Genomic DNA, 22,962 nt, shown 5'->3' with positions numbered 1-22,962 from the left:
AGATCTATGATGTTTAGGGAGCTGATTGGGATAAAAAGTGTAAACGGGCTGTGAGTGGGACCCCTACAATCTATTTTGCACGCAGCGGCTAGACTGATTTTCCTTACAAACCGTTATTCCTCTGCTGAGTCACTGTCAGTCTCTACATTGGTTGTCTGTATTTCAACGAATAAAATATAAAATTCTTCTACTAACATACAAGGCCATCAACAAAATTGCACCAACATACATTTCCTCACTTGTCTCGAAATATCTCCCTACTCTACACCTCCGTTCTGCACAAGATCTACGTCTCTCCTCCACTCTCATCATATCCTCCCATTCTCGGTTACAGGATTTTTTCCGGGCTGCACCTACTTTGTGGAATTCCCTCCCTCGCACAGTAAGACTTTCCTCTAGTCTTCAAACCTTCAAGCGTTCACTGAAAACCCACCTCTTCAGACAAGGTTATGATATTCCTCAACCATCATCTTAATTTCCCTAGATTACCCTATTACCATCCTCTACACTGCTAACGCAAGACAACAACCCTCTGACCAACATTGCAACACACACAGCCCACTCAGTACTTTTACCTTTGCAGTCTGGCTGGTCCATTGTGCAATATGATGTAGCACATGCCCTTGTGTTTCTAACTCCCATTGTCCTATAGATTGTAAGCTTTCGAGCAGGGTTCTCTTACCTCTCTGTCTGTATGTATTACCCAGTATTGTCTTATTAATGTTTGTTCCCAATTGTAAAGCGCTACGGAATTTGCTGGCGCTATATAAATAAATGTTGATGATGATGATAACCAGAACACATGCCTTAAATCTCCCACTGCACAGGCTTATTTCAGGTCTGGTTTTGTCTTAAAATATTGGCTGATGTTGTTTTAGCAGCTGTCCATCAAGTCTATTTAAGGCACATTTGGGTGTGGTTTACAAGTCAGCCGTTGCTAGATGTAACCTTCTGTGTTTCATCCTCATTGATGGATTTTTAAATTGCCTCATCTCATCTACATCAGTCCTGATTTGCAAAATTGACTCGTTTGCCGGAAATTATGAGGTTTGTAGAAATTTCAACTTCATATAGATCTATACGCTCATCTCTAGGGTTAAAGCTAATATATAAAGTACAGAAAGTAAAACAAATGCGAGATGCAAAACAGCAGACGCTTAAATAACAATTCATAATGTCGAAAGTTTGTCAGGCTTCTCATAATTTTTTCCTGGACGTGGATATGGGAGCACATACCCAAGCGTTAATCCGGACCCAACCATGGAAAGACAGACGTATGCAAATTTTTTTCTCCCTATAATAACCCCTCTCTTTTCTCCTTCCATTAGGCTAAAAGGACAGAATACGAACAAGAATAGGCAAAGTGGTACCCACTGCAGTGTCCAGGAAAAGAAAAAGCAGGATAAGTTTGACACATTCCCTGCAATCCCGCATCTTACCCTGGCAGTGGGCAGCAACGGGCAATATCAAAGCTGCAGAAAAAGGAAGGGACAAGAAAGACTTGGGAAAAAAAATGCAGTCCTACTCAGGGGCTGCCTGCGCAGCAATTGCCCCCTAGGATGGTTCCATAGTGGGCTACCTTTGGCTTGGTACCTGCATTTTTCCCCCCTTAAAATGCCCTGCAGCGCCATACGGTGGGGGAAACAGGACATATGCAGAATACAGGAAACTGGTTCAAACGGAGGTCCCAAATTTCTACCCGTTTCTTGTCCACTAGGAAGGGTGTCTGCTTTGTAGCTTGTTGTAAGTAAAAGCAGTATTATAATACATGACTGGGCCTCCTATCAAGTTTTTATTATTGTTATTTCATGCTGCCATTCCCTCCCCCCCCCCCCCCCATTTCATACTGAGACACTACCTACAGTTTACAAAAAAAAAATCAATGCTAGGTTTTTGCAGCAGAATTCAGCAGACCGTTAAACTTAAAAAAGAGTGTTCCTAACATTTGTAATTGCACAGCAGAATATATGATCGCAAAAGTTATAGAATTTGTCCATTCTCCTTTGTAGGAAACTAGTGGATGATATGCAAGTATACATACCCCTCTGCCTCAACCAGCACTAGTAGTTTCATTATTTGCATTGCTGTAGATGCAAACTTGTGTACTGTGCCCTCAAATAAAGAAAAAAAAAAAGGGTTGTGAATTTGATACTGTTTAAAGATCGACTGCAGAAGAACAATAGGCTGCCACCAACACATTATCCAGATTCTGAATTTGAAGTAGGATTGTATGGCACTAATTCACACACAATGCATATTCCAAAATCTTTCCACATTTTACTAAAATTAACAAACAAAAATGATTAAGTATTCATACCCCTTGTGACTTCGATCTTATATTTGCGCAGACGCAGTACATTACCTGAAAACTGACACTTGATGCATTGACTGCACTCGCGTAAGAAATTAGTGTGTCACCTGGTTTTTATTTTGGAAACATAAGCACCCCATCTGAGGTCACACAGCATGGTAAACGCTTTCCAAAAAAAAACAAATACTATGAAGTGAACAAAAATGAAAAGTGAAAGGAATTCCAAGCATGTGAGAAATGTTATTAGTGGGGCACAGACATGGGGAAGGGTACAAGACCATTGTGAATGCATTGAGCGTCACTCAGAGCTCAGTGCAGTCCACTGTACAGCAATGATAGTATAAAACTGCAGTCACACTGCCTAGATCAGTCTGTCCCCTACATTCAGAGGCGCACAAGGGCACCTAAAGCTACTGAAACAGCAACTGTGACACTGAACAAGCTACAAAAGTCAGTGGCTGCGATGGTGGATAATGTACAGGGGGTCAACAATCTCCCAAGCATTGCACAAAAAGGGCCTTTATGTGAGGGTCTCTAGAAGCTCTTGCGTAAAACATTCTTGCCAATAGTTTGCAAAACATCTTGTAGAAGATACCGAAGAGTCTTGTGGTCCTACAAACCTAGTGACTTTATTTTATTTATTTTTTTTAATTCAAAACTTTTTTTATTGGCATTTTAAGATACAGTACAATACATACAGATACAAGAAAGCAAATACATTTTCATGAAACAAAGACACAGTTCCAGCACATACTGCATTTGACACAATCTGTAGCAATGGTATTGTAATTGTAGCACATGAGATGTTAGATATTACACTACAAATCGTCAACCATAAAGTGAAACAGAAAGCTTGATGACTGTATGCCCAAGTGGGTTAACAATTACTATACACGGTTCAGTTCAAAAAAATCCGTCCACAGTAATCATGTAATAGTCAAAATTTGGTAAAGACGTGAGAAAAATTAAAGGACGGTGAACAACCCATGGAGTTGGGAGCACATATATCCATACATGGGAAGGAGAGGAGATGGAGGGGAGCACATATATCCATACATGGGAAGGAGAGGAGATGGAGGGGAGCACATATATCCATACATGGGAAGGAGAGGAGATGGAGGGGAGCACGTCCGGGGCCCCAGCAGCTGGAGAAGAAGAGCATCAAATGAGATCAAAATCTTCAGCCAGGGACTGCACCCCAAATCGTGACTGTACCCATCTTGACTCCGAAGTATTCTGCCATGGCGTTCCGGAACTGGTAACACGTTCATGTCCCACTGCAACGTTAACCATGTCTACCCAGGAACCAAAAGCAGGCCCATTTTGTGCCATCCACACTCCAGCAATTGAGTGTCCATGACCGTCATAAACATATAGTCATAACAAATCCTAAGGTGCCCATACCATCTACACACAGTAGAGGCAGCTATTTTGTGAACTGAACGAATGTTCAAGAGAACATCACCGGGAACCTGTCTCAAATATATGTCAGACCTCAAAAATCATAATGAACTAGGCCAAGAACCATGAACCTTTTACCAAATGGTTAGTGGTTGAGAATGTTCCAAGTTTATACTACCTAATATGACATCAGGTTTAGATCTGTACTACAGTCACCGAGCTACAGATACAGCGTTTCAGATTATTGGGGTATTTCAGTGATTTTCTGTTAGTATTTGTTATATAAAGAGAATTAGATGGATAATCTCTGTTTCAGTCCTTATAAACACACCAGGATATCACAAGCAATTACAGGTCAGACAACTAATGTAACTAATTGCCACCATTCTGCTCAATAATTAGTAGCAAACTAAAATTTATTAGTAATGCCACAATAACCAAATCTTTACAGTTCATTAAACATTAACAGTTTAACTATTTAAGTGCCAAGGCCATGCGCCCTCATACAACCCCATGGTACCAGTGTTCCCCAGATTTGTAAGTGTTGAATTCTGTCATCATTGGGAATTCTGAAGCTACAATAGTTCTTTAGGGAAAAGTTGTACATAAGTAATAATGCGCTTCTATTGTAACTTTTTTACAAATATTAGATATCACCTAAATATATACTTTTATAAAAGCACTTTGGAACACCTATAAAAAAAAATGTTATTTAGTGGGTACAATGTTCCCAAGAGGATTTATTTTTTTCCAAGCTGAATTCTGGATCTAAACACCCCAAATAGTTTATGTTCACACTGGGTGACCCATCGGTTACCCGCCACCACCAAAAAAATTATTAGACATATGTCAGATACCACCCGCAAACTAGCGGTGGACTGGAAGCCCCGAATGGCCACAAACAGGCAAATAACATTCAACAGAATTTGGTATGTGCACTGAACGGAATTTATGACCAACATTATCTAGAATACCTCAAATGTGTTTTGGGAGACATTGGCAAACTACTTTAATTCTCGGCTACGCTTCATCATCAGATATTTATATAGCGCCACTAATTCCACTTTGCTGTACAGAGAACTCACATCAGTCCCTGCCCCATTAGACCTTACAGTATAAATTCCCTAACACACACACACACACACAGGTCAATTTCATAGCAGCCAATTAACCTACTAGTATGTTTTGAAGTGTGGGAGGAAACCTGAGCACCCTGAGGAAACCCACACAAACACTGGGAGAACATACAAACTCCATGGTCAGGAATTGCACTCATGACCCCATTTCTGTGAGGTAGAAGTGCTAACCACTAAGCCACCTTGCTGCCCACTTCGCCCTATAACCATCGGAACTTCTGACTTAGTTAAGTCGCTCACCACAATATTCCCGTCCTCTCGGATTCTCCCCCTGTGAACTCTTAATCCTTGGTGACCGCTCCAACATTTACCAATACTCTCCCCATTACCTCCAACAAAGTTCTCTCCCCTCTTTAGGAAAATGAAAGTGGTTAATATCTGATTGTTACCCACTATGCAGTTTAAGACCTGTCTGCACTTATTAATGGTCAAGTGGATCCTTTCACACATTTGATATTTTGAATCAAAGTTGTTGACCTGATTTACACGTTAAAAAAGAAAAAAGTAAATTTGGCTGCAGCCTTACGTCTCTATATAGTCAAACTCAGTGATGACAAAATCCTAAACAATTTTAGGATTCTCTCTTGCACAGTTTAAAAACTTCACATTACAGCAACAGTATAACAATACACAATTATAGAACACTTACATAAAGGAAACCTTTTAACAATGGAAAAACTGGCAAGAAATGTTCCTGTAAGTATTCTATACAGCTCTGTCCATGGGACATATCACTTGTAATCTAACATTTATAATTAGCTTATCCTGTAAGATTACTAGAAGTATCCTTCAGAGAGAAGCTGGCGGGTATAAAACATGGGACTAACCAAGGAAACACAAAGGTTATATTTATAGAAACTACACAATAAAAAGATCCTGTTGCTCATAAGAGCCAATCAGATTTTTACTGCTACTTTCCTCATGCAGTTTAGAAAATGAAAGCCGATTTCTGATTGGTTCTTATGAGCTACAACACATTCCTTTGCACAGGTTTCAATAAATTCCTTGTATATTGATGTTGTACACAAGAGATTGATATAACGCATGTGTTTACAAATACATAATGAAAACATAATAAAAAATAAAAACAAATTTTTCCTTTAACAAATATAGCAATTTATTTTTGGGCCACACGACAAAACATTGTGGCATGACCGGTTCAGGGTGTGTACAATGTCCAAAGGGAACAACAGAAATATTTTTTTAAAAAAAGGAGTACATTAACAGGGGACACAGACTGCCAAAACAAAGTGCAATGGATAACAGAACACTTGTGCAGTTCTTTAAAACAATAAAATTTGATTTTGAACTGAACTTATTGAAACTCTACTGAACAATAGAGTTGAAACAAACATATAAAAAAAACAAAACAAAAACAAAAACATAGGACTGTCCAAGACACAAACAAGTCACAGATCTGACAGTTAAGAAGAAAAAAGAAAAAGTACTTCCTTAAAGTGCTCCGTTCACCAACAACGAAAATGCATATTTTGGGGATATACTAACAGGAGAACGCAGTCTATCAATTAAATAGGAAGGGACTATATAAGGTAAATAATGGAGTTTGTGCCACAGGTAAGATACTGGTTCCTACGGATATTGGTTTAGTCCACAAAATCACGTTCACACTGTGTGGAGACAATGGGTGAGCTTTAAAGGACAGACAAGCCCTTTTAAAATGGACTCAATTTGTAGAAGATAAATTAATAAAGTACTACTGGTTCCAGAAGGCTATCAATGGAACGGCTTATGAGGCCTAGGTTACAAACGTTGACTTCATTTAACTTTCAACATGACCGTTTCCTCAACTGAAATCAATCTTTATTTGTCAAATGTTCCCACAAACTATGAACAAGATAAATACATTAAACATTTAATAGCTCTGCAATTTAACAAAATATAATAAGAGAAATTAGATTTAGACATTGCATGTGATTTATTATTGTGGAGCAACAAGCAAACGCAACTTTAAGATGCAGTCAAGATTATGTCAATTTTTTTCTTTTGCAAAACAAAAACAAAAAAATAAAACTGGGTATTTTTTGGGTGGAGGTTTCTTGTAAATGTTCTTCTACCTCAAGAAAGTATTTATAGTCTGGAAACAATGTGTTTTATAGACCATATCGGTGGCGGCATAAACCTTTTTCTACGGTTTAAAATGTATTTGTAGTTATGGTTGAAGTCGCCGCCCGCATGCAAGCGGGGACCTCACACGGGAAGTTGGTAGAAGGCCTACAAAAATATAGCACCGCGGCAGCCTTGGAAAAAAAATCTGCTGCGCTCTAAAGGGATTCAGGATGTTCCAAATGCCCCCCATTCGTGGCAGCAAAACCAAAACATTGGCCAAAGTGTCTTTTATAGGTATGAGGTACGATTATAAAACGGGAGTATCCTCTGCTCACAGGAACGCCCTACAAAATTCATCTTTGCGCAACGTCCATTTAAATCACTGGCGTCAAAGCAGGAACGCGGGGCGAATACACGCAATGGTAATTTACTTGTTCCCACAAACAACTTCCAAACATTCTGATAGTTCCACCAGCTTTAATACAATACTCTTTAAATATGTTCAGGCTTTCCACCTGAACGCTGGCATAGGGTAGTGCACATGGAGGTAGACCTCTCTGAACGGATCATATGTAAATCGGGTGATACTGTTTGTGGGTCAGTTTCTTCCTGCACGTGGGGCATGAGGTAACATTTTTAAGGGCATCGCGGAGGCACTGGCTGCAGAAAATATGGCCGCATTTGGTAGAAACAATAAGGCGTCCGCTCTGTGTAATCTAGAAGAAATTGGACAGGTCCCAATTATGTATAGAAATTTCACACGTCATAGTATATAACAAATGTCTCATATAGAGCAGTAATACAGTTTAACGGAATTGGATGAAATCTTTTAGAACTCAGGATCCAGCAGCATGTTCTAACAAGCCAGAGAATATCTACTCATCAACGTCTAAAGGAATTAACCCAACAAGTTACTTGACAGTAGCACATTTGAAAGTCAACATGGCAACCAGTGACCCCAAAACGTCTACCTAGGGGTTCATATTTTAAATTTGTGAGTGAGGATATGGAGGCTTGTATGACCCTCTCGCCACTCAAGGTCTGGACCAATTTTGCACATGAGATGACCAAGCCAAATGTTACATTACTGTTTTAATTGTTAATAGTTCTAATGATTTATTTCTATTTTTGGGAAGGGGGAGTGAAGGTCTTTTGGTAACATATTAGAGTACAGCATTTGAGTAAGTTTATTTTATTTCATTTAGACTATATAGGGAACAAAGTGCTAGGGACACATTGAACTTGGCGATCATTCTGTACTTTGCTATAGTCACACATTTAGATCTTCCCCATAATCGGTTTCCCAGCATGTCTGCAATGTAGAGGGATACCGAATATATGTACTTTATTATATGGTCTAGGTAAGTGGTCTATAATAAAAGTTAACAGATCTTAAGTGTGCAAGGTTGACTAATAGTGTGCAAAGTGTCATTTTATTCTCATTCAAAATTCATTTGAACACATACAAACACATGTTTTAAACACCAGGGGGTATATTTACTAAACTGTGGGTTTGAGAAAGTGGTGATGTTGCCTATAGCAACCAATCAAATTCTAGTTCTCAATTATTTAGTACATTCTACAAAAGGACAGCTAGAATCTGATTGGTTGCTATAGGCAACATCTCCACTTTCTCAAATCCGCAGTTTAGTAAATATATCCCCAGGGGTCAATGCTAGGTTGTATAAGACTTAGGGAGAAATTCAATCAGCCGCAAAGTGTCTCAGCAACGTTCCGGCGACACTTCGTGGCAGAGATTACTACCGTATTCGTCGGCAATGTGCGCGCCACATTGCTGGCAACTGAATTCCCCCCTTACCCCTTTTGCTACAATGTCTCTCGGGGTAAATGTATCAAGCTGTGAGATTCTGGTATGAAAAGTGGTTGCTATAGGCAACATCTCTAGTTATCATTTTGTAGAATGTACTCAATAAATAACTAGAATCTGATTGGCTGCTATAGGCAACACCTCTACTTTTCAAACCCGCTGAAAATTCACAGTGTAATACATTTACCTGAAGAGGCGTTGCAGCAAAGCTACACCAAGTCTTACACAAACTAGCATTGTCCTTCTACAAAGAAACCTTGGTATTAACATGACCTGGTCTTACATCCTCCAGAGTATCCCTGAGCAGGTGTATATTAATAATAATAATAATTGTAGGGCACACTGTGCCCAGAGGCTGGCACTCACCTCAGAGTATCCATCCAGACAAATCGGGCAACTAACGTTTCCAGCAGTTGATCTATGGAGACATATGATAGAGAATAAAGAGGACGAAAACAAACAATACAGGTTACACAAGTAATAAATATGACATTTCACACCAAAAAAACCCTACTAGGTTAATTCACCCAAACACAAGCCAAGGTCAGTCAAGGCTGGTGCAGGAAGAGACAGAACACAGACTGTGTTTTACCTGGCAGACGACCAGCTTACGGTACCTTTTATCATCTCGTTTTGTTAATAAGAAGTGTGCAGGTGACATGTTCACTCTCAGCACACAAGAGATTTTCAGTGCTGTGGGGATTTGTTAGCCAGGGAGCTGAATCACTAGCTAGATGGATTGGAAGCTTCGTGTACAACTGGTAGCAGTCATCAGTAAATTACATAATTGGAACGATTGACGAGGAAGCTAACACAATTGTCATTAACTTGTCAGGGTAAATTTTATTCCCCCCGAGATGGTAAACGCTCAGCTGTCACCCTGTGGGTTTCATTTTGATTTCCGCATCATTAACACGGCTATAATTTAGATACTTTATGTCAAGCAAGATAATATCTGCCTGACACTTTCCACTGAGCTTTCCAATAAAATCATGGGATTGGAAAAGTGTACAATGGTTGGGAAACACCATTTGGGCAGCAAGGTGGCTCAGTGGTTAGCACTTCTGCCTCACAGCACTCGGGTCATGAGTTCGATTCCAGACCATGGCCTTATCTGTGTGGTTTGTATACTCTTCTCCCCATGTTTGCGTGGGTTTCCTCCCACACGCCAAAAATCATACTAGCAGGTTAATATTGGCTGATATCAAATTGACTTTAGTCTCTCTCGGTCTGTGTATGTTAGGGAATTTAGACTGAGCTCCAATGGGGCAGGGACTGATGCGAGCGAGTTCTCTGTACAGCGCTGCGAAATTCGTGGTGCTATATGAATAGCGCATGATGATCATTTAGTAATTGGGCAAGGTATGGAGAAATATGCAGCAAGCACAATAAAATTACTTTTGGGTTCTTTTTAGGAACAGGTGTAGATCGTTTTCATACCCATAATACGTTCAAAGAATCCACTAATACTTGATCCCGGATACTCATTATTGAAAAATAATTCCCAATGGTTTTCAACATGTGTACCTGACAATACATCATTGACAGCTGTTAAACTCAACACACTTGGTGAATAATGATATCAGGTGTTTGACTGTCAGCTGCTGAATGAAATGTTATGGTAGGTGACGGGTGCCGTAGTATCATACAGTGCCCTGCTTGATAACAGTGTTCATCTGTGCACCCCATCGGCTGAAGGGGAAATTATCGTCCATAAGAGCTGGAAACTGTATATCGTAGAAATACAAACCTGTCTGTAGATGGAAGGTCCCTGGATTTCCTGCCGCTCACCAACATATCCATATCTCTCAAGTCCTCATCATCACTACTCAATATACAACTGGCCGCCTGCGTGCTAGTCCGAGAACCGTTTCCTCTACGACTTTGGTGTTCTAGGCAAAAACAGCCCCATACAGCAGACAGATGACATCATTTTATTAAATTCATTTCTACTAATCAAACGAGTACGAGAACAGAATATCTCCACATCCTAATACTTACATGATTCCATATATGAGCTATTTCAGCTTGTTGGCCTTATTTAAAAGAAACTGCAGATTTTCTTACTCTAACCAATAATTCTGAAGAACAGATTCCACAAGGGTCTGAAGTGAGGGAGCTACAGTATTAACAATGTTTTTTCCCTTTAAAAAGGGCATGTCCACCTTGGAACATCATCTGACCAATGATCCTTATTACATCTTAATACTAACCGAGACATCCTTGACTACAAAGTTATTAAATACAGACAAATAAGAAATTAACTCACCTTCGACAATCTGGTCACGTATCCAGAAAATATATCAAAGAAAGAAAGAAAGAAAAATCATGTGGTTACACAAGATGAACACATTAAAAATATAGGTTTTAGAGTTCTTATTAAATTATATACATGGCCGTATGTAATAATTAGAAAGGGTTATCTTACTTAGAAGCAATTATTAAAGATAACAGAAACACAAGAGGGACTTACAACCACAGAATCATTGTGCGTTAAATCCACAACCACCGATTCATAAGACTCGCACGTCAGATCGACTACTTCTTCTCCTGTTCAAAACAAACACGGCCTTACGTCACGCACCTAGATATTACACATCCTACCTACCACACACTCCTTAAAGATTCAATGCTATGGGGAGGATTATTTTGGTTTATTTATTTATTTATTTTATATCCTGTCTGGATAGTGTTTAAAGAGGAGCTGACAGTACTTGTGGGTTTTATATTTGTGTAATGAAAAGGTTTCTTTATTATTTTTTTTTTAAAAAGTGTTTATGTTGTTCATATAAGTCCATGTTTATACAACTCATTCACTCTGGTGAGGGACTAATGCAGGGGCAAACACAGGATTTGTAGAGGGGGGTTTCCACACCATGCCGCCAGTGGGTGTGACCAGCATGCATGGGGCGTGGCTATAATTTTAGAGAGTGCTTGGCTGCTCTCCAACTCTTCCTATCCCCATAATATATATGGGCAATGCTGCGTGCACTACTGTTAGGTGCACACAGCTCTCTCTTTTCAAGCAGAGTCGTGTGAAGCGGGGGCAGGGTCCAGCCACCTCAATTATGCAGTGCCCCAGGCTTGGAGGGGGGGTTTACAGGCACTAGAACCCCCCCCTCGGTTTGCCTATGTAATGTAGGGTGCCCAAAATTTTAGAGCATATGTAACCTGTGCCTTTACAATAACCAACAAAACAAAACAAAATGTACATATCAGCATCTTTGGGCAGTGTTTACAAGGCTAATAATTGTTCCTTTACCATACTGCCTGTAAAGAGTGTGGGTGATGTGGGCTACGATTTTGTAAAAGCAGCATCGGCTATTTCTCTAGAGGTAAATTACGTTTCCCCCACATTTAGGAAACCATACAAATGGTCTTAAGATTTATTGTAAGGGTTGTGATAGTGGTCAATTCTATGGATTCATAATCCGGGTGATAATTGTGTTAAATGTTTTGTTTTTTTAGCGGTTTTGAAGATACTCGCTATAACATAGCCATCCGCTATGAGCGGTTAGATAGGCAGGTCAGTCCCCACAGCAGGAATAAGCGAGTGGTCAAGTGTCTGTCTAACCCAGGCTGTTACTGCTTAGGGTTAAATGGAAATGTAGAGAATCCACAACGAGTTACAAGAAAACATTGCTTGTGGCAGAGATGCTAAGGAGCGCTAAGCCGAACGTACTGATTGACATATAGAAGGACAATATGTATGTAAAAGTTTCCATTCCTTGACAAAACAATATTAAGGTATTTGATGTTGTATTTAAATGTGCCATATGTTCCCAGTGCAGGTTATTGTTCCCTTTTATCAGCAAAATAGTGGATGAATGCCAAGCAGTTTTACGAGATAACTGACAGACAGTATGCTGTGCATAGGGAAATATCTCCCCCATAGCACAATTCAGAATCCTAGGAATTACAATATATATATATATATATCTACATCATAATCTCTCCCACGAGCAGCGCCCTGCGCACACTTTGTTTTCACACTTATTTTGTGATATCCCCATTTTAGGTATGCCCTGTTTTCCCCACTGTGTGGCGCTATGGAGCACTTTACAAACATATAATAATATTATACATACACAACTATTAGTAGTTTTTTTTATATGAGCAGACTTGCAGATTAGTTTTCTTGGCCCATTAAATACTTGATTTTGAGTGGCCATTCCTTGTAATGTGCACGTAGTAATTAGTACATTAAGCTCTTCCATTTAGAGTCCCCTTTGCTTACTATTCTTTAAGTGAACAAACCCGCAGCGTGCAGCCAACATTAAAATACACACCGCTTTCTTCAAGTTCTATAGGTTCAGTCGATTCCGCCATTGTGCTGGCTGTACTTGGCTGACCTCTCCTCCTTTTCTGTGAAGTTCTCGCTTTGCTCGATTCTGCTCCCTTACGTTTCCTCTGAACCTAGCGAGGCCAAGAGAGTTCAAGAGACAGGTAACACTGCAAATTCTTTAAACCGAAACAGCTTATGAACTTGCATACTTCTAGTGAAGAGCTTCAACCTCCATTAACATAATATCTGTACTATCCATTCCAACTAGACAGGAAGCTTGCAGAATGAACCTTCTCCATTGTTATACGACCACCAACTGACCTGACCTCATTTTGTACACTAGAGAATGTAATGTTCCTTGTGAAGCAGGGGCAACGCAAAAACCTAAATTCTCTCTGACATTATTGAGAGGAGATAAAGGGACGGCACATTTTATGGGCTTTCTATGCTGCATGGAATGCGCACAGCCATTCCCACGCCTGAAGCAGAACTAATGTTGCACCAGCTCTGATCAGGAAGAGATCTAGGCTCATATTATCCTGTCAATGAGACACAGTCTGTCCAAAGAAAAGAAATTTAGGGGCCAAAAAAACGATAGTATGTAATTAATTGAAAGGGGCAATTGTAAAGTTGGACTTTTGATGGGACGTTTACCCTTTCCCATAGTGCACCTCTTCCGATATTTCTGCCTCTCGGCAGATGGACTTATGGCTTGCTGAGGCATTTCCAGAGTGTAGAGAGCATGGCTTCAAAACCAAAGCATTTGTTCTGCACGTTAAATGTATTTTACTTTTAAAGAGATGACTACCAGCACAATAATAACATCACTACATCATTTAGGGAAAAATGTCTTTTACATGTGTTGTTGTTTTACCTTTAGAACACACCCACCCACCTACGGCACAAGCGGATCAGTGTACACTACAGTACCAGAGTTTAAATCTAATTCATTATGGGCAGCACGGTGGCTCAGTAGTCAGCACTTCTGCCTCACAGCGCTGGGGTCATGAGTTCCATTCCAGACCATGGTCTTATCTGTGTGGAGTTTGTATGTTCTCCCCATGTTTGCATGGGTTTCCTCTGGGTGCTCCGGTTTCTTCCCACACTCCAAAAACATACTAGTAGGTTAATTGACTTCTTTAAAAAAAAAAATATATAACAAAATTTGCCCTCCTCTCTTTCTCTCTCTGTCTGTGTGTCTGTGTGTATGTTAGAGAATTTAGACTAAGCTCCAATGGGGCAGGGACTGACATGAATGAGTTCTCTGTACAGCGCTGCGGAATCAGTGGCGCTATATAAATGATGATGATGCACACTGTGCAACATATCCAGAAAACAGCAGAAAGAAGAGTGGATCATACTCAAGTTTTACAATTTACGGGAATCAGTCTCAATAGTGATAGGACAGGTACAGTGTGACCTTGTGAGCCAGCAGGACAGATGCAGGATCAATTGTACACTGGAAAACATCACATTTGTTTATAAGAAACACTTCCAAGATCTACAGGCCCCTTCTACAAACACTGTATCATTGGTTTATTAATATACAGATTCCTTCTGAAGTGAATCTGAAACATAACCAGAAGTCCTTGGTTGGAGCCCCAGCGTCCTCTGTTAGATACAGCTTTTCCAATACAGTATCGATCCTGCTACAGAGACGCAAATAGTAATACTTACAGAGCTCATGGCATGCCTTGGAGAGCAAGGTAGAGACACAAGGGGAAGAGACACCCAGAGAGTGCAGAGAATAGCTTCCTAGGGTGCAGTGCTGCCCATGTCTTAGAAAAAATACCAATCAAATCTCAGTTTCTTACAAGGCTGCTCATCAACACCTAGACAGAGAAACAATCAGAATAGGGTTACTGATAGGTGATAAACATCTGAACAAGACACAATAAATATATAAATACTTTAAAACAACTACACATTAATAAACAAATCAAATACAACTAAAGCAATTCATCGCATAAAGTGAGCAAAATAAAGAGTAATTAAGAAATCAATGCAATTTTAAAAGTCTTGGACATGCCGCATTCATAGATGTTTAACATTGATATCCCAAACTCACATTATTATTATTAATTTTTATTTATAAGGCGCCACAAGGCGACCGCAGCGCCGTACAGGGACAAACAAATTACAATACAAAGGGAGACAGCACAGTACAGTAAACACAGTAAGCTCAATGCACAGATAAAGAGGGCGGGGAAGGGGGAGGGAGGATCCGCAAACGACGGGGCCCAAGAAGGAGGGCGCGGAAGACAGGGAGACCCCCAGGGGGGAGGAGGGAGCGAGAGTGGACGTGGGGTGGAGGACCCTCGAGGAGGAGGGCTAAGTAGCTGGAGAGCAGAGTTAGAAGTGGTGGAAACAGGAGGAGAGATGGCCCTGCTCAGAGGAGCGTACAATCTAAGGGGAGGGGTGGACAGACAGAGAGACACAGGGGAGAGAGGGAGAGTAGGGGGACGGAGGCAGAAGATAAGGTAGGAAGTTAAGTGGGAGACAGAAAGGCTTTAAGAAAAAGGTGGGTTTTTAGGGCCCGTTTGAAACTGGACAGATTAGGGGAAGTTCTGATGGAGGGAGGGAGCTTGTTCCAGTGGAGGGGGACAGCGCGGGCAAAGTCTTGAATACGCGCGTGGGAGGAGGTTATAAGGGGGGAAGAGAGGCGACGGTCAGAGGCAGAACGGAGAGGGCGGGATGGAGCATGAATAGAGAGGAGGGTGGAGATGTAGGGCGCAGTGGAGTTGGCGAGGGCCTTGTAGGTGAGTGTGAGGAGCTTAAAGAGGATTCTGAAGGGGAATGGGAGCCAGTGAAGGGCTAGGTAGAGGGGGGAGACAGAAGAGGAGCGGCGAGAAAGGAAAATAAGCCTAGCGGCAGCGTTAAGAACAGATCGAAGGGGATCGAGATGAGAGTGGGGGAGGCCAGTGAGGAGGATGTTGCAGTAGTCCAGGCGGGAGATGATCAGAGAGTGGATAAGGCATTTGGTGGCATCTTGGGAGAGGAAGGGCCGGATACGAGCGATGTTACGCAGCTGGAAGCGGCAGGATTTAGCAAGAGAGAGGATGTGGGGGCCAAAGGAGAGAGAGGAGTCGAGGATGACACCAAGGCAGCGAAGTTGGGGGACAGGGGAGATAGAGGTGTTGTCGACAGTGATGGAGAGGTCAGAAGGGGATGAGGTATGAGAGGGAGGAAAAACTATGAGCTCAGTTTTGGCAAGGTTAAGTTTGAGGAATCGAGAGGACATCCAGGAGGAGATGGCAGAGAGGCAGGCGGACACCCTAGAGAGGAGGGAGGGAGAGAGATCAGGAGAGGAGAGGTATAGTTGAGTGTTGTCAGCGTAAAGGTGGTAGCTGAAGCTGAAGGAGCTGATGAGTTCACCCAGGGAGGAGGTGTATAGAGAGAAGAGTAAGGGTCCCAGAACAGAGCCCTGAGGGACCGCGACTGGAAGGGTGGACGGCGGGGAGAGAGACCCAGAGGTGGTGACAGAGAGAATGATCGTGAGTAAGGCAAGAGGTGAACCAGGACAGGACTGGGCCGGAGAGGCCGAAAGACTGGAGAGTGTGAAGGAGGAGGGGGTGGTCAACGGTGTCGAAGGCTGCAGAGAGGTCAAGGAGGATGAGAAGGGAGAAGTGGCCCCTGGCTTTAGCAGAGAGGAGATAAAATAAAATCCGACATAAAATAAAACTTATGGCTTTATACTGAATACAAGTATTCATTTTAAAGCCACAATTTTCTTGTAAGTGTGAAACAGACCTTAATTCTACTCCATGCGACAGATACATTAAATGCTCCCGGAAAAGACAAGTTTTATATTATCTATGTTATGGGTATTAATACAAACATTTAAATTAAAACCAAGCGACTTGCTTAAGCTGGGTACACACTACACTGTTTTCGTCCAATAATCGGCTAAATCAGCCGACATACGACCGCTTATTCAAAAGTCGGGTCAGTGTGTGCAGTGACACAGTGGTCGAAAGTCTGCCCAAATGGACGATTGTTGCCTCATTTGGTTGGTTGTAGCGTTTAATATTTTCAGTCCAATCTCGTTTCCGCTGTGTAGTGTGTATAAACTTCCCACCGATACACAACAGTGAGTACGAAATTAGTCATTGCTCACAACAACATGGCTGTAAAAAGTCGCTAAAGGGATGTCCGCTCTTCCCTTTTTTGTCCTAAACAAGGCTAGTGTGTGTGCAGTCCATGGACCGAGCGATCGGACCATCGGTCGCATGTAAAATCGCTCGGCATAAAAAGTTGGTCGAAATTTCTGTAGTGTGTACCCAGCTTTACTGACAACAGAAAATAAAATACAAGACAATGTCAAGACTTTTAGTGAAGTAAATAGACTGACCTTTTCAGGACCAGAAAGCCAGGCTTTCCTCCACTATCCTGCCTAAATAAACCAGAAATGTTTAATTATTTACACTGAGCAAATATTATAGACAACCTGTCACCATGAATTCTAATTCAACATGCATTACTGATCTATCATGCTTGCTGCTTGCTCCTGAAATACTTATTTTATTTAATAATTATTATTATTGTTTTATTTGGTCTGCTCCATCGCCTTTACTGGCACTCCCTGCCTCTAACTCCAGAGGAAAAGGGGGCATATTTAATAGAAGAGCAGAATACATGTACTGTAATCCAGAGCACAGCCGCACAGACATTGGTTTAACTTACACTTTATTAACCTGATAAAAACTGATGCTCCCCCCAACCAATTTGCAGGTTGGGGGAGGACGCTCTATAATAATATTATTATTATTATCATCATTTATTTGTTAGGCGCCACAAGATTTCCGCAGCGCCGTACACAGTACAAACAGTAGACTATACAGGTTGAAACAGTACAGAACAATAAACAAAAATACCAATACTTCAGAAACTCCAGGCAGGCTGCTGCAATAAGCATGGAGCCGAAGAACAGGTGAGGAGACAGGAGGGAAGAGGGCCCTGCTCATGTGAGCTTACATCCTAAAGGAGGGTAGACAGAACCAGGCACAAGGGGAGCCAGAAGAGAGAAGGGAGAGCGAGTAGAGGAGGTGAGGTGGTTAAGTAGATGGTTAGTAGGCTTTGAGGAAGAGGTGGGTTTTAAGTGCACGTTTGAAGCAGCACAGAGTAGGAGAGAGGCGGATGGAGCGAGGGAGGTCATTCCAGTGAAGGGGGGCTGCACGGGAAAAGTCTTGGATTCTGGAGTGTGAAGAAGTGATAAGAGAGGAGGAGAGGCGGCGATCATTGGCTGAGCGCAGGGAGCGGGCAGGAGTGTGTATGGAGAGGAGGTTAGAGATGTAGGGGGCAGTAGAGTGGGAGAGAGCCTTGTATGTGGTGGTGAGGAGTTTGAAGAGGATTCTATAGGGGAAGGGAAGTCAATGTAGGGCGAGGCAGAGGAGGAGCGGCGTGAGAGGAAGATGAGTCTTGCAGCCGCGTTGAGTATAGAGCGGAGGGGAGAGAGATGGGAGTGGGGGCGGCCAGTGAGGAGAAGGTTGCAATAATCCAGGCGGGAGATGATGAGTGCGTGGATGATGCTTTTGGTGGCATCCTGAGAGAGGAAGGGACGGATGCGGGCGATGTTGCGTAGTTGGAAGCGACAGGACTGGGCAAGGGAAAGAATGTGGGGGGGCAAAAGAGAGAGAGGAGTCAAGGGTGACGCCTAGGCAGCGGAGTTGGGTGACAGAGGAGATGGTGGTGTTGTTGACGACAATAGAGAGGTCGTGTTGGGATGGGAGTCTGGGCGGAGGAAAGACAATGAGTTCCGTTTTGGAGATATTGATTTTAAGAAAACGCGCAGACATCCAGGAGGAGATGGCGGAGAGACAGTCAGATACCCGAGAGAGGAGGGTGGAGGAAAGATCGGGAGAAGAGATGTAGAGTTGAATGTCATCAGCATACAGGTGATACTGAAGACCAAAGGAGGAGATGAGAGCACCAAGTGAGGAAGTATAGAGCGAGAAGAGTAAAGGGCCGAGGACAGAGCCCTGCGGGACTCCTACAGGGAGAGGGTAGGGGGAGGAGGAAGAACCAGACGTGGCTAAGGAGAAGGAGCGGTTAGCAAGGTATGAGGTCAACCAGGCAAGGACAGAACCAGAGAGGCCAAGAGACAGAAGGGTTTGCAGCAGGAGGGGGTGGTCCACGGTGTCAAAGGCTGCGGAGAGGTCAAGGAGAATAAGTAGGGAGAAGAGACCCTTGGACTTTGCCGATAGGAGATCAGTATAAATTTGATATCAATATAAATATCAAATACAAACCATTAAAATAAAACCTGCCGATGAGCAATCCATTTAAATTGGGCAGATTGCATGGAAAGGAAAGATAGGAGACCAACTCAATAGACAATCTAAAAATCATATTTGAAGCAGCTGTCCCAGTTTTGAATTAGTCTATAAACATGAATAACTAATATTCTTCTATATTTCTACCAATATGCATTTGTGGGTCAAAAAGATTTTTCTTATCCCCACAGACACTAAGGAGCTTTCAGTTCTGGAGCCACATACAGGACAAGTCATTGACCACTCGGTGATAACTAATGTTGAATCATGGAATTCTCCGCCACTCCATCCGTTCCCTTCTAGTTCCAACTTATATGTCTTTCATGCATACATATGTTGTATTATGAATCCACTGCTGTATCTGAATTTCCCTATTACCAGCATGCATGGGGGAGAACTTTTCATGACATTGTACTCAGATATTGTTCTGCTTTCATAACCCACAAAAAAACAAAAAAAAAAAAAAATTAAAAGGACAGCAGTGGTTTATACAGAAGAGTACCACTTACAGCTTGCCACTCCATAGCACCAGCTCCCGGCAATGCAACTGATGAAAAAGTAAAATACATCAAATTAATTTCTCTATTTTACAGCTGCACTACCACCTAGTATTATATGTTACCAAGATGTCCCGCCCCTAGCTGAAGACTTCTACCTGGAGCTAAAAGCGGAAAAGTTCAATATTTACCTGTGTATAGTATATTTATATACACATCAAAATAGAGTGTTATTGAATTGTATTATGATTAGCTGTAGTGGACAAATCATGTGTAATGTATAATAGAATTGTATTATGATCATGTCCAGTGGTCAGGTCATGTCAGGAAGTGTAGTGTCCTATGTCTGTATAGAGTGTAATAGAATTGTATTATGATCATGTCATGTTGGAGGTTTAGTGTCCTATGTCTGTATAGAGTGTAATAGAATTGTATTATGATCATGTCATGTTGGAGGTGTAGTGTCCTATGTCTGTATAGAGTGTAATAGAATTGTATTATGATCATGTCCAGTGGTCAGGTCATGTTGGAGGTGTAGTGTCCTATGTCTGTATAGAGTGTAATAGAATTATATTATGATCATGTCCAGTGGTCAGGTCATGTTGGAGGTGTAGTGTCCTATGTCTGTATACAGTGTAGTAGAATTGTATTATGATCATGTCCAGTGGTCAGGTCATGTTGGGGGTGTAGTGTCCTATGTCTGTATAGAGGGTAATAGAATTGTATTATGATCATGTCCAGTGGTCAGGTCATGTTGGAGGTGTAGTGTCCTATGTCTGTATAGAGGGTAATAGAATTGTATTATGATCATGGCCAGTGGTCAGGTCATGTTGGGGGTGTAGTGTCCTATGTCTGTATAGAGTGTAATAGAATTGTATTATGATCATGTCCAGTGGTCAGGTCACGTTGGAGGTGTAGTGTCCTATGTCTGTATAGAGTGTAATAGAATTATAATATGATCATGTCCAGTGGTCAGGTCATGTTGGGGGTGTAGTGTCCTATGTCTGTATACAGTGTAGTAGAATTGTATTATGATCATGTCCAGTGGTCAGGTCATGTTGGAGGTGTAGTGTCCTATGTCTGTATACAGTGTAGTAGAATTGTATTATGATCATGTCCAGTGGTCAGGTCATGTCGGGGATGTAGTGTCCTATGTCTGTATAGAGGGTAATAGAATTGTATTATGATCATGTCCAGTGGTCAGGTCATGTTGGGGGTGTAGTGTCCTATGTCTGTATAGAGTGTAATAGAATTGTACTATGATCATGTCCAGTGGTCAGGTCATGTTGGGGGTGTAGTGTCCTATGTCTGTATAGAGTGTAATAGAATTGTATTATGATCATGTGTAGTACATATGTTATGTCTGGCTGGGGTAAAATGCTATTAAAGACAATTATAGAACTGTATTGGTAGAATTATCTGTACATAAGTAAATAGCACAGAGGTCTAATATACATGATGAGCACACTCCTTCCTCTGGCCCTATACATGCAGGGTTACCAGTGACACATCTAGGTCTGGATCCCAGAGGACCTGATAACACAGGAGCAGGGTACATAGGACATAATGGTGGCTACAGGGCCTCCTATCACCTATACACAGCGGATACAAGGTGACAGCCCCCGCCGGGCAGACTGGTTACTACTTCCCTATACACAGAGTGTGACATTATACACCCCATATACCCAGACCTGCCCCCCATATACCCAGACCTGCCGCCCACCTCTCACCTCGGCGCCTGCTCCTCTCTCTCACTTTCTCCGCTCACAGACCCGTCCGGACGTCAGTATCCCCCATTGGGCGCAGGAGACATCTGTTACTAACTGTCCAGCTCTCAGTTTGAATCACTTTCCGGTTCAACCGAGGGGGGTTTTGGGGCTTGTAGTCTCACGCAGATAAAAGGCATTGTTGCGCATGTGCGAGCCAGTGACAGCTGCACGCCGCGCATGCGCGCCGTGTACTGGCAGACTCAACGACGCATGCGCACCGTGTACTGGCAGACTCAATGACGCATGCGCACCGTGTACTGGCAGACTCAATGACGCATGCGCACCGTGTACTGGCAGACTCAATGACGCAGGCGCACCGTGTACTACCCGCCGCTGTCACCACTGTGACGCATGCGCACTGTATACTGCTGATCAAGCCGGCACAGTGCTGTCATAGTAAATGTGCTGGTCGTGGTTACTACAGGTACCAGGCGTTGTACTAATGTGCAACCTATATACTAGAGACATTAAAAATTCTAATAAAAATACTGTTCAAGATAAGATGTTCCTAATAAAACGTATTTAAAAAAATTAAATAAATAATCTAATAAAAAAGTAATTATTTTACTGGAATTTATTGCTATTTTATTTTATATAATACATAAAACCAGAGAGAGAGAGAGGCGCCATTGCTCAATATAAACTAAAGCTGAGAGAATTATGAGGAACTGAGCTAGTTGGTCTACTCTATTGGTGTTGAATATTTTCCCTCATTAAGGAATTGCAGTACTATTAATACCACCTTGAAAAATGGTAGAAGGTTTCCATGCTGTTCAATAGCAACCAGTTACCTACTATTTACTGGGTCATAAAGGGCCCGCAGGGGAAACCAATAGTTGGGGCCCAACTAATGACATTTAGCTCTGAAAATCCATTGTGTAATGTATATATTTACATTACACAATTATAGGGGAAATATGCAAATGTATAAAACAATGTAGACCTGTATTCTTACTGCTACCTGTAACAGGAATATCTGTGACCTGATTCTGTCTGTGCTGCTGCTGGATTCAGGCTTGTCTGGTCCAGGGCCCCTGATGCAGCTCAGTTCCTGCCATTTCCTCTCACTGATCGTTGGCTTTTCCTATTGATCCAGTTACTTTCTCAGTTCTCAGTCCTTAACTTACCTCAAATTTTCCTCTCTGTCGTTCTTGCTACCTCGCCTCAATGTCTTTTCCCATTGCATCTTTTCTGCCCTCTCTCCCCTTACTTCCTCCTCCCAAAAAAAGATGTTATGAAATGTATATATATGTGATTTTATATATATATATATATATATATATATATATATATATATTCAAACAACAAGAATACAAACAATGGCGCTTGTAGCAAAACACCAATAGTCCAAGAAAAGTCTATATTTTCTTCTTAATACACACTCCCCATGTGCAGG

The 22,962-nt window shown here is 41.8% G+C and overlaps 1 protein-coding gene and 1 long non-coding RNA gene across 2 annotated transcripts; both read right to left on the bottom strand.

Moving 5' to 3' along the window:
- Positions 1–5,940: 5,940 nt before the first annotated feature.
- On the bottom strand, positions 5,941–21,678 carry RNF4 (ring finger protein 4). Its single transcript, XM_075194255.1, has 10 exons — positions 21,528–21,678; positions 19,810–19,847; positions 17,380–17,421; positions 14,843–14,860; positions 13,033–13,159; positions 11,217–11,293; positions 11,013–11,022; positions 10,494–10,635; positions 9,110–9,161; positions 5,941–7,631 (listed from the first exon to the last, which is right to left on the bottom strand). Exons 4-10 carry the CDS (start codon positions 14,852–14,854, stop codon positions 7,482–7,484), a joined length of 570 nt encoding a protein of 189 aa, XP_075050356.1. The 5' UTR covers positions 14,855–14,860; positions 17,380–17,421; positions 19,810–19,847; positions 21,528–21,678; the 3' UTR covers positions 5,941–7,481.
- On the bottom strand, positions 7,725–9,100 carry LOC142124517 (uncharacterized). The gene is made up of 2 exons (XR_012684682.1): positions 8,885–9,100; positions 7,725–8,815 (listed from the first exon to the last, which is right to left on the bottom strand). It is a non-coding gene; the product is annotated as an uncharacterized LOC142124517 (long non-coding RNA).
- Positions 21,679–22,962: the final 1,284 nt, after the last annotated feature.

The sequence above is a fragment of the Mixophyes fleayi genome, chromosome 1 (genome assembly GCF_038048845.1).
Source record: "Mixophyes fleayi isolate aMixFle1 chromosome 1, aMixFle1.hap1, whole genome shotgun sequence".
NCBI classification, from domain to species: Eukaryota; Metazoa; Chordata; class Amphibia; order Anura; family Limnodynastidae; genus Mixophyes; species Mixophyes fleayi.
The sequence above is the reverse complement of the archived record's forward strand: the minus strand, read 5'-3'. Positions and strand labels throughout refer to the sequence as shown.

What these genes read in the sequence shown, in the direction of transcription:
- RNF4 (XM_075194255.1), bottom strand. An exon ending in GACCTTCCATCTACAGACAG is followed by an intron (nt 9,162 to 10,493) that starts GTTTGTATTTCT and finishes ATGTCTCCATAG; the next exon opens with ATCAACTGCTGGAAACGTTA. An exon ending in GTCTGGATGGATACTCTGAG is followed by an intron (nt 7,632 to 9,109) that starts GTGAGTGCCAGC and finishes AATTTCTTCTAG; the next exon opens with ATTACACAGAGCGGACGCCT.